The sequence below is a fragment of the Dipodomys spectabilis genome, unplaced genomic scaffold (assembly GCF_019054845.1).
Source record: "Dipodomys spectabilis isolate Male_0828 unplaced genomic scaffold, ASM1905484v1 ptg000266l, whole genome shotgun sequence".
NCBI lineage: Eukaryota > Metazoa > Chordata > Mammalia > Rodentia > Heteromyidae > Dipodomys > Dipodomys spectabilis.
The window spans coordinates 5,405,702-5,417,445 of NW_024870943.1; the positions used below are offsets into that span (position 1 = coordinate 5,405,702).

The window sequence follows — 11,744 nt, forward strand, 5'->3', positions numbered from 1 at the left end:
GGGAGGAGGCTGCAATGTTTGATAAGAAATGTATGCATTACCCTGCCCATGTAATTATAACCCCTCTGTACAGTATGTTCACAAAAATAAAAATAAAAAAAATCACTGGGAACAATTACAGGGTTTTTTTTAAATCACCAATTCATCTTAGTTAATGATTGTCTTGACCATCCAGACTCTGTCACCACTTCCACAGTGGCAGTACCAGTGGCCTGGGACCAAGAGCCAGACACCCAGGACTCTGCCATGGCTGAGGACTACGTGTGGTACCAGGGCATTCCTTTCCCTGTTGTGTATATCTGCCCTGAACATCTGAAAGCAGTCCATGAGAAGCTGGTGCTAAAGGACGAAGACATCATCACAGTAACCTACCCCAAATCAGGTGAGCAGAGGGGGCTGTGGCTGTGTGGGAAAGGCCAGAGCTGTGGCCTCACTCCCAACTGTATCCCACATAGGAATGGTGTAGTAGCTCATTATTGAATACCTGTGGCCCTGTGGTATTTTGACAGTCTTGAGCGCAACAACTCATGGACAGCGCCCAGGCCCTGTTCAAGCTCCAGGGTTGGCAGCACAGTTTTTTAAATAGGTGTTTTTGAGATGCTCCATAGTTCATAAAATGAAAAGTATGATTTTGAGGTTACATGTAGAAAAGGCATGATCTCAAATAGAAGAATCATAATGAGCCATAGTTAGGTCATGGAAAACTTGGGGTAAATACAAGGCACTGGCAGGCCAGGGAGCCTGTGTGAAGGGGCCCGGGGAGTGAGGAGGGAGTACTGAGGGCACACTGCAAGGGAAATGTGCTGAAAACCACAGCCAGCTGGGGCACTGCAGGATTTCAGCAACAGCTAACAGCTGCATTAAACCCAAATATCCCCAGAGAAATGGCTGCACAATCCCAAACAAGGTGAGAGATCAAAATGGAATATTATACACTGTTGAAAATGCAGACAGCTCAGGAAAGGATCCATCACTTCCTTCCCAGGGGACCAGGGGGAGGCAGGCAGGCACAGGAGAAAGATGGTTTATTAGAGGAGCCATATCTCCCTCAGAGAGCGAGCTCATGACTACCTCCACTATCTAGAGACAGCAGGGGCTGGGGGTAGGAAGTGAGGTAGGTGGGAGCTCAGATGGGTCTGGGTGGAGAGAGGGAGGGGCCAGCTGTATGGCAAGATCTCCAGGGCAGGGAACAGCTCAGAAATGGGTGGAACTGAGGACCAAAGGTGAGCATAATGCTTCTTACTTAGACCCAATGTTCTACTATTATCAGGACATTTTGCCATTTGAAACCACATGAGTCAAGACCATAGTGCAAAAAAAAAAACAAACAAACTGTGTACTATTGCACTCACATACAAGGCCCAGAACTGCCAAAGTCCTGGTGTGATAAGAGAATGATGGGGCAGGTGGCAAGCAAATCAATATTCAGTTGTCATGGACAGTGTAGACTTATTAGATGACAAAATACTGGCACTGAGAGAGCTATGATTAAAATACACTAAATACTACTTATCCATATCAGATTGCATAGCTGAGAAAGTTTATATCCGTAAGGTCTATGTTACATGTGCTTTACCATTATCTATGTGTGTGTATGAATGTATGTATGTGTATGTGTGTGTGTGTGTGTGTATATATATATATATATATATATAATATTGTTTATTCAGATAGAAATGAGTGACCTCTGCTTTTCTTTCTGCCTCAGGAACACATTGGTTGATTGAGGTTCTCTCTCTGATTCACACCAAGGGGGATCCCAACTGGGTTCGATCTGTGCCCACAAGTCTTCGTTCACCATGGATCGAGAGTGAAGTTGGATTCCAAACCATAAAAGACAGGAAGGAGGATCCCCCCCTCATCACCTCCCACCTCCCCATCCAACTCTTCCCCAAGTCTTTCTTCACTTCCAAGGCCAAGGTCAGTATTCAGTGCCCAATAGCTGTTCCATCAAGGCCTTTTCCTCTTAAAAATGCACATAGCCAGCAGCTCTGGCATTCTCCCTCTGTAGTTCATGGAGGACCCCAAACTCTCCTTCATGAATTCAGGGTCCTCAGACCAAACCAGAGTCCAAGATGTGGACCATGGCTGTGTAATCCCTAACAGATGAACTGGATGACTAACTAAAAGACTAACCAAACTGTGTTTTAAGTGGATACCCAGATCTCGTGCAGTCATCCCAGCTAAACAGGAGACTGAGATCTGAGGATCAAGATCAGAAGTCAGCCCAGGTAGGAAAGGCCAGGTGATTCCTATCTCTGATGAGCTATCAAAAATAACACCAGAAGTGGAGCAGCAGTCAAGTGGTAAAGCACCAGCCTGAGCACAAAAACACAGGGACAGCACGTAGGCCCTGAGTAAAAAAAAAAAAAGAAAGAAAAAAAGAAAAAGAAAATTATCTTGGATGGTTGTATGTTCTTTCTCTATAATATCTAGGCTGTCTTCAATCCCTGAGATTCGATCTTCTGCATGGTCTATCCTGCTGTCAAGACTCTCTACTTTGTTTTTTATCTCTTTTCCTTCTAGTTGGTCAGCTTTGATGGCTTCAAGTTCTTTGTTGAAGCTCTGTTTTAGGTCTTGTATGAATTTCTTTACTTCCTTAATTCGGTGTTCAGTGTTTGTTCTCAAATCACTTAGTTGATTGGTTATGGTTTCTTTGGGCTCCCAATCCTTCTGTTGGGTTCCATTCAGCATTCCCTTTGTGTTCTCCCTGACTTCCTTCAGCAATTTGTTAATGGATTCCATGAATGCCTTTAGTGATCTTTGTGTGTTCTCTACCTGGTCTCTCAATTCCTGAATTACTCTTTGATTAGCTTCCTCCCATTCGTGGGATTCCTGCAGTTCTCTTTCCTCCCGTTCGTGGGATTCCTGCAGCTCTCTTTGAGTGTTCTCAGCCTGCTCACGCCATTCCTCCCTTTCTCTTTGAGTATTCTCAAGTTGTTCACGCAAATCCTGTATCAGTTTTTGAGTAGCTTCCTCACGCTTATGATATTCCTGTATAAACTTCTGGGATGCCTCCTCTCTCTCCCTATCACGCTCATACAGAGTCCTTTGTAAGTTGTCAAACTTCTCATTTATCATGTTTGCCAGTAGTGTTTGTAGAGCTATTTGGGAACTCTCCTCTGGATTATTCATTATCTGTTCTAACCCCTGATTATCAAGATTGGGAATTGAGATACCCGAATTTGCCATTTTTCTTGTGTTTTTCCGGCTTACTCTGCCCATTTGAGATGAAGATAGCACCAGTTTTGTGCTAGAACACTATCTTAAGGCAACCATCAACCAAAGTTTGCATTTGTACAGTCAATAGTCTACAGATACAATCTAGTTCAACAGATACATCTATTCAACATCAAACAACTATATGTTAATGGACTTCGAACCGCAGAGAAGAATTTGGAAAACCAGAAATTATTAGGGTTAGGGAGAGATGTGGGTAAAAAATAGGGATAGATTGGTGTGGGGAGGCACAGGGAGAGTTAACTATGTCCTAATCACAATGCAGGAAAAAAGGCTGGGTAGGATGCAAGTACAGAGAGAGAGGAAAAGAAGAAAGGGAAAGGGGAATGAAAAGAGACCAGAAAAAAAAATTAATATTATCATAGAGATTAAAAGACCATCTATTTAGAGAGGAATGTGAATATATTGAGGGAAGGGGGGAGACATAGAGGAGATGTGAAAAAAAATGCTTAAAATATTATATAGGTATAAAGGTATATATACTTCAATGTGGCAGCAAAAATGGCTAGAATTTCTCTGAACACCAAGAGTGCAAGAAATGATGGAAATATTGTTTAATTCTCTCCTTTCTCCCTTGAAGATGATCTATGTCATCAGAAATCCTAAGGATGTCCTTATATCTGGTTATTATTTCTGGCGTTTTACAAATCTGGCTAAGAAACCAGAGTCACTGGAACAATTTTTTGAATGGTTCTTGCAAGGATATGGTGAGTAGATTGTGAAGTGAATGGAGAAGGATTTAAACCTCTTTGAGTGTCCCCTCCCTCCAAGGTCTCCTTTAAATCTCACCGTCTGTGGGTCCAATGCTTCCTCATCCCAGAACTCACATTGGCTAAAGGCAGCACCAGACTTCTCCCATGATGGAAGGTCCCAAGGGGTTTTGAGCCCCTGGAGCTTCCGTAGCCATGGAGGACCCGCCCCCTCCTGTGTGCTCTACTCCCAGATGTTGGCTCACAGCTTCTCACTGGCTTCCCACACAGCCCAACTCTACCTTCCCTACGTATTTTTACGTTTTAAATTTGTTTGGCTGTCCATGTCAGAGTTTCTCACTTGAAGTTGGGGTCGCTCTGTTTGTAGTCATGCAAAAGTTCTGGGTCATTCCTCACGCTTGTAATTTTGTCACTCGTCCATGGTTCTGTCAGGGGTCCATGGTCTGAGTTGCGTATGAAGGGTGCGGGACCCCACATCTGTGCTCTATGTACCTCATCATCTGGTGTCTCAGGCCCTCTGGGTTTAGCTTCACGACCAGAAGAAGTGCTTGGTGAGCTGTTTCTCCCCTGATTCAACATCTCTTACCACTTGGATCTATAGTCAGGGCTGGTGGATCTTGCCTATAATCTCAGCTACTCAGGAGCTGAGAGCTGAGGGTCAGAGTTGGAAGCCAACCCAGGCAGAAAGTCCTTGAGGCTATCATACCCACTCAATCATCATGATGCAGCGAGTGAAGGTGTGGCTCAAGTGGTAGAGAGGCGTGTAGAAACCGAGGGACAGTGCTCTGGCCCTGATTTCAACAAAGATGTTTCCAGGAAACCAAAGCACACGAAGACCTCTGCAGACTGACCTGCTGGGAGCCATGGGCAGGGATGGGAGGTGCCTCGTGTGTATGTGTCACAGCTCAGACCTTGCACTCAGACTTGTGCTCAGTTGTGCAAATGATGGATTTGGGCGAACTTGGATTGGAAGGCCCTCGGCCTGAGTTCTGTGAGGGCCTGCGGAGCTCTTTGTCCTGATCAGTGGTTTTGGTCTGGCCTTTGGTGACCTGCTTCAGATGGGGCAAAGGTTGTGCTACAGGAAAAAATTGCTTAGAAATCCATGTCCTGACTCCACAGTGCTTGTGTTTGCTCTCTTTCCCACTACCTCCCTCCCTATCCCTTTCTTCCCCTTCTCTCTCAGCCATGGGGCTTGAACTCTGGGCCTGGATGCTATCCCTCAGCTCTTTAACTCAAGGCGAGCACTCTACCAATTGAGCCACAGTGCCACTTCTAGTTTTTTGGTGGTTCATTGGCAATAAGAGTCTCATAGACTTTCTTGCCCTGGCTGGTTTGAACAGTGATCCTCAAATCTCAGTGTCCTAAGTAGCTAGGATGACAGCCGTGAGCCACCAGTACTCAGGTAGTGCTCTCTCTTTGAGGCTATAAAGAGACAGGACTTATTTGTCGGTTACACCCTGGTGAAGGTGACAGGGACCAGAGCAATCAGTGCTGAGACCACCATGCAGATCCGGAATGGTGGAGACTTTTCACGCTGCCCCACTGTTCCCCCTGCAGTGCCTTACGGGTCATGGTTTGATCACGTCCGGGGCTGGATGTCCATGAGGGAAAAGGAGAACGTGCTGATCCTCAGTTATGAGCAGATGAAAAAGGTAACGATTGATTTTACCTGCACCCACCATGGCCCTCTCCACCCCTTCTACCATCTCCCCTGTTTCTCCACTATGTTCTTCCCCAGTATCCTCCCCCCAGTCTCCATCCCACCTTCTATGCCAACTTTCTACAACCTGTTGTGTATTATTCCTTCCTGCATTCCTCTAATGCTCCTTTTCTTTCTTTTTTATTTTTGTTTCAAGATGGAGTCTTGAACTCAGTTTTGCCTTTTGGCTGGTGCTGTACCCACTGAGTCATGCCCCCAACTCCACAGGCCACCCATCCTCTCTCCTGCCAATGCCTTCTGCTGTCTCTCTCTTCTCCTGCTCCCTCCTCCTCACTCCTGCTCTGTTGTCCCCTCTCATAACCCAGCTGTGTTTTTCTCTCCTTAGGACCCGAGGAGCATGGTAGAGAGGATCTGTGGGTTCCTGGGGAAGGCACTGGAACCCGGAGAGCTGGACTTGGTTCTGGAGAACAGTTCCTTCCTGGCAATGAAGGAGAACAAGATGTCCAACCTCTCTTGTATCCCAGAGGAGATTATTCCTGCTGGTTTCAAAATCACCAGGAAAGGTAAGGAAATGTCCCAGGTAAGGAGGTGCTGGACGCCAGGGAAAGAAATCTGGTCTCCAACCACACACTCCTGGCCAGGGATCAGCCAGGAACAGGCTGGCTGTTCACTTCCAGCTTGTGTTAAAACAAAGTAAACTGGAAGTGGAGCTGGGGCTTAAATGCCAAGCCTTCAGCAAAAGAAGCTCAAGATCAGTGCCCACGCCCAGACTTTAAGTCCTACAACAGACAAACAAGTAATGTGATAGTATGTGAATCTGAAAAGAAAACAAAGTATAAGTACCAGCTGGGTGTCAATGGCTCAGGCCTGTAATCCTAGCTGCCCAGAAACCTGAGATCTGATTATCACAGTTCAAATCCAGATGGTATAGCATAATCCAGGAGATTCCTTCTCTCCAGTTAACCACCAAAAAAACAGAAAAGGCAATTGTGGCTCAAGTAGTAGAGCATGAGGTTTGAACAGAAAATAACTCCCAAATAGCACCAGGCACTGAGTTCAAACTCCTGTATAGACACACACTTGCACACACATGCACACATGTACACACACTGAACTCTATTATATAAAAAATCTATTCAACTTCCTATTAAATAAAAATGCCATTGTGGGACTATGAGACCACATCCTGAGCTTCCTGACTCCCACACATCTGGGGAGGATGTGCCCCTCTGGTGGCAGGGGCAGAACTTGAGAGGAGAGCACTGGACATGGAGCGTGGTGGCTGTGGAGTCCATCTCCCAGGGAGATCTGTGGCCTCACCCTCAGGGCAGGCAGAGGGCAGAAGGGACATGAGGGGACAGTGCCTTCCTGCCCTGACCCAGTCTGGTGTCATTGTTTTTTCATGGCCTCAGGTATCACGGGGGACTGGAAGAACCACTTCACCCCAGCCCAGACCCAAGCCTTCGAGGAAACATTCCAGAAGAAGATGGTGGGACTTCCTCCGGAGCTATTCTCGTGGGACTAAGCCCAGTTTTACCTCCTTGAGTGTTGGGATGAAGACGTGTCACCACCTTATGGAGGTGACAGGACTGGGTGGAGATCATAGCATTAGTCTGTCACTCGAATCAGGAGGTCTGACTTTGCCTGTCACATCTTTGGTGCAATCACCAGGACAGGTGGCAGCCACATGCAGGTGAGGAGCACAAAGGGACCCGTGTGTGTTCTTGCTGAAATAAATGGGGCCACGGCACCGAGGGCTGACAAACATGCCTTAGTGTTCTGTTTAGCAAAGACGACCTGGGTGAAAGGCTGCACAGTTCCCTCGGGTGGGGACAGTAGGCTACGCACAGCAGGAGGCTGCCTGAGGGTTTGCTGGAGATCCTGGGGAAGGGATTTCTTCCCCCGCATTGATCTTGCGTGGAAGCTCTGTCCCAACTTGGGACAACCTGGGATGAGGCCGGAACAGAAACCAGATCCTGGAATTGAGGTTTGGGGCACCAGGAGCCTGAAGCTTTTTGTCAGCTTCCAGTATCCAGAGTCCGTTTGACAAGGTATTTATTGAGTAGGGCACAGGGGCTTACATGTACAACGTGAGATCACCATTTCCCTGACATCACAAGCACCAATACGACAATACAATACTAATCACAAGCACCCATCCTGAGATGTCATCTCCATCTGGTGATAAATAACTCCTTCATCTTAAGCAGCAGGTGTAAGCAGCAAATGACTTAGAGTTCACATAGATTTTTGTCTATCCCAAAGATCCCAGAAGGTCTGATGTGGAATTAGCCTACACCCGAGAAAGAAATCTGAAGTCCTATCAATCCAGCAGCGATTGATGTTTCCAGCGAGCTCTCAGGATTCTAAAAGTTCATGTTCAGAGGAGGCCTTCCATCCTCCCAATCCTTCCAGCTCTCACAGCTCAGCTTTTGGGGGCTCTCAAAATCCCCCCTTTTCCTATGATTTCAGAAAGCATAATTCTTATTTCTGTTTGAGCTAGCATATGCTGCATGCTAGAAATAAACATTTAAATAAACAGGGTGCTAGCTGGATAATCCATAAAATAGAGGATCTTGGGCCCAGAAAAGCCAAAAAAAAACTGGAAAACTATTCTGGAAGTCCCAGTTATCATTGAATTTTAACTTTTTCAGCTCCTGTTTGAGCTGCTCTAGCTGGTTCTGAATCCTTTGAGAATTGCCAGTTATCTTAAAGCAGCTCAGTCCTTCAAACAGTTCACATCCTAAATGGTTTTTCAACAGCAAACAATCTGTGGCGGTTCCAATGTGTCAAATTACTGTTCTTCCCTTTTTCATTTCTTCATTGATTGATTGATTTGTTGATTGATTTCTTGATTTATTTATCTGACACTTGGTTGAAAATGCAAGGTTTCTGCCGTACTCTTTCTGGACACCTTCTTCAAGTCTAGGGACAGGCAGAATAAAAGATGCAACTACAGCCCTATCCACAGTATTTAACAGCATTAAGTTATCACAATTTCAAGTGAGATCTTGTCTTATGCATCTCTTATTCTGATGGACCAAATTACTAAGACAGACAAGCACCATTCTCCTAACATAACAGTCATGGATAATTTGTCTTTAGAGCGCCATATGCCTTTCCTCCATGAAAGAAAGACCAGCCAATGCCGACTCTTTTTCCTTGAGGCAAACAGAGTCTAGTCAGTGATGAGCAGTTGCTAAGGTCATTTGCATAGCAGAAGCATGAAAATTCACAGTGAACTATTAATTCAAGGTCCAAATTAATTCGTTCTCTCAACTCTCATCTTCTTGACGACTAATTTCATCCTGAGTTATATTTTTACCTCTTTTCAACTGCCAGCATGTCCTACTAAACTGTATATTGGCACATTTTGCACAGAAGAGCCTTCTTTGATACAAAAGGAAGTTTCATTCATGGTCTTTTTTATTTTTTATTTTTGGTTGGTTGTAGGCTTGAACTTTGGGCCTGGGTGCTATCCCCGAGCTCTTTAGTTCAAAACTAGCGCTCTATGACTTGAGCCACACCACCACTTCCAGTTTTCACCACTTCCTGCCTGGGTTGGCTTTGAACTGCTATCCTCAGATCTCAACCTCCTGAGTAGCCAGGATGACAGGCATGAACCACTGACACCCAGCCTGACTAAATATTTTAACTCCATCTTTATATCAGTGGGCAGGTCCGATATCTGCGTTGTTACATATCAAAGTACAATTTAAGTGCAACAGTTTACCCAGCATAGCAATCCCCCAAACAGAGGCTTATACTGAGCAGAAGGCACCAGCAATCTGAATAAGCATCATTATAAACAACCACGACGACGATGCATTCACTTCCGGTCCCTTGTCCTTTTCGTATCTCTCAGCTTCTAAAGAAAGCTTCTTCTCTGGTCCCCAGGTGTGAAGGGTCGCTGTTTCTCTTTCTCCCCGAGCCCTTAGATATCCTCATGCTCTTGAAGGTTTTCTTCAGAGGTTCCTGGAGATTGGATGCATTTTCTCTTTATTTCTGGGTTTTCATTTCAGGGTAGGTAGACAGATGTCCGCTGAGCCTGTGCACCCACAGGAATAACCACCACCCCATACTTTGACGGTTCTGGGTCTCTAGTTATTACCAATGTCATCCTTTCAGCGAATAGGTTGAGGTGAAGATAGCAATTTTGGGGGCGTGGATTCCGGTCGTGGGGCCTGAACTCTGGGCCTAAGTGCTGTCCCTGAGCTCTTCAGCTCAAGGCTAGCGCTCTACCACTTGAGCCACAGCCCCACTTCTGGCTTTTTCTCCTTATATGGTGTGGAGGAATTGAACCCAGGATCTCATGCATGCAAGGCGAGCACTCTAGCACTGAACCACTTTGCCAGACCTGTTTTTTTTTTCACACCATCATGACAGATTTTAAGCATTAAAATACTAGATTATTTTGAACAGTTTCACATACACTTACACTCATACTTATGTACAAGAGTTTTTTTGTTTTATTGTTTTTTTGGGTCCGGTCGTGGGTCCTGAACTCTGGTCCTGGGCACTGTCCCTCAGCTCTTCAGCTCAAGTTTAGCGCTCTACCACTTGAGCCACAGCACCACTTCTGATTTTTTTCTTTTTGCTCATGTAGTGCTGAGGAATCAAACCCAGGGCCTCAGGCATGCAACGCAAAGTGCTGTACCACTGAGCCACCTTCCCTGCCCCTATGTACAAGAGTTTTAATGCTCAATTAGATTATAAAAATGAAATTTGGCCATGTGCCTGTGGCTCACACCTGTAATCCTAGCTACTCAGGAGGCTGAGACTGAAGATCCAGGTTCAAAGCAAGCCCAGGCAGGAAAGTCCATGAGACTCTTGTCTCCAATTAACAACCAGGAAACTGGAAGTGGCACAGTGGCTAGCCTTGAGCCGAAGAGCTAAGGGACAATGCTCAGGCCCAAAGTTCAAGCCCTATGACTGAAAAAAAAAAAAAAACACATAGATTCTTTTGGAATTCCAATGGCAAAGTGACATTATTTTTTCCAATATGATAAAACTGTGTGGTCAGTATTAGACAGACAACACAAAGCAAACTATGAGGCAAAATACAAACACAATAAATAACATTTTTCACAGCTATTTGAGAAATAGATGACAAAGAACAGAAAATGTTCAGACAACTTGGTTAGCAAGGCATATTAGTACACAAATGGATCTTTGAACATGTCCGAGGCTTCTAGTCTTCAGGGTCTGTAAAGAAAATTGGGCGAAAAGAGGGAACTCTTCTTAAATCCATTTATAGATGTAAGAGAAGTTTATAGAAGGGTCTGGCACCCCCATCCTATCCAAAGAGTGTTATTTAACTTGTACAAGGCTCTGAATTTGCTAGGAGTTCTTACCTTTTGAACAATTCCTTTTTATGTATCCCATTTTTTTCACATCTAAAACATTTTAAGACATGTTATGGTGGATCCCCTTATGGCTGCAGCAGAGAAGCCGATGTCATTACAGACTTCAATATGATTTGTAACATCGCCGTTTGCAGCCTTGATGGAGTGTAAATCCTTTGAACACTCAATTAGCATTCTTCAATGGTATATATTTGGAGAAGTTAGTCTCTTAACTCAGGTTGCAGTTACACTTTTATGAAGATTATCTTTAACCGGGCTCTGAAATCAACCAATGGTTCCAGGCCTCCTTGCCTGCTATGTACAGAGGTGATAGCTATTTATCCTGGCTGGGTTACCTCTTTCCTGTTCTGACACCTGATCTGATACCTGCCCAGTACCTGTAGGACCACTCCCAGTCTGGTAAGCTGGTCCTCCTCAGTTACTATGGGAGAGTAGACACGTTGATTTTTTTTTTTTTTGGTCAGTCCTGGGGCTTGAACTCTGGGCCGTGGCATTGACCCTTAGATCTTCAAATCAAGGCTAGTGCTCTACCACTTGAGCCACAGTGCCACTTCTGGCTTTTTCTGCTGATGTGGTCCTGAAGATTTGAACCCAGGGCCTCATGCATACAAGGCAAGCACCCTACCACTGAGCCACCTTCCCAGCCCCAAGAATGTCTATGGTGGATTTTTTGTTTCTGTGTTTGTTGTTCTTTTTGTCGGTCTTGGGGAACGTGTTTTTTTTTCAAAGCTTGGAGATGAGCTTCCTCAGTCACCACATTTCATATTG

The 11,744-nt window shown here is 45.1% G+C and overlaps 1 protein-coding gene across 1 annotated transcript; it reads left to right on the forward strand.

The window, feature by feature from the left end:
• Positions 1-239: 239 nt before the first annotated feature.
• On the forward strand, positions 240-7,135 carry LOC122125769 (sulfotransferase 2A1-like). Its single transcript, XM_042700371.1, has 6 exons — positions 240-382; positions 1,709-1,920; positions 3,821-3,947; positions 5,508-5,602; positions 5,996-6,173; positions 7,023-7,135. The coding sequence occupies exons 1-6, from the start codon at positions 247-249 to the stop codon at positions 7,133-7,135; spliced, it is 861 nt and encodes a 286-aa protein (XP_042556305.1). The 5' UTR covers positions 240-246.
• Positions 7,136-11,744: the final 4,609 nt, after the last annotated feature.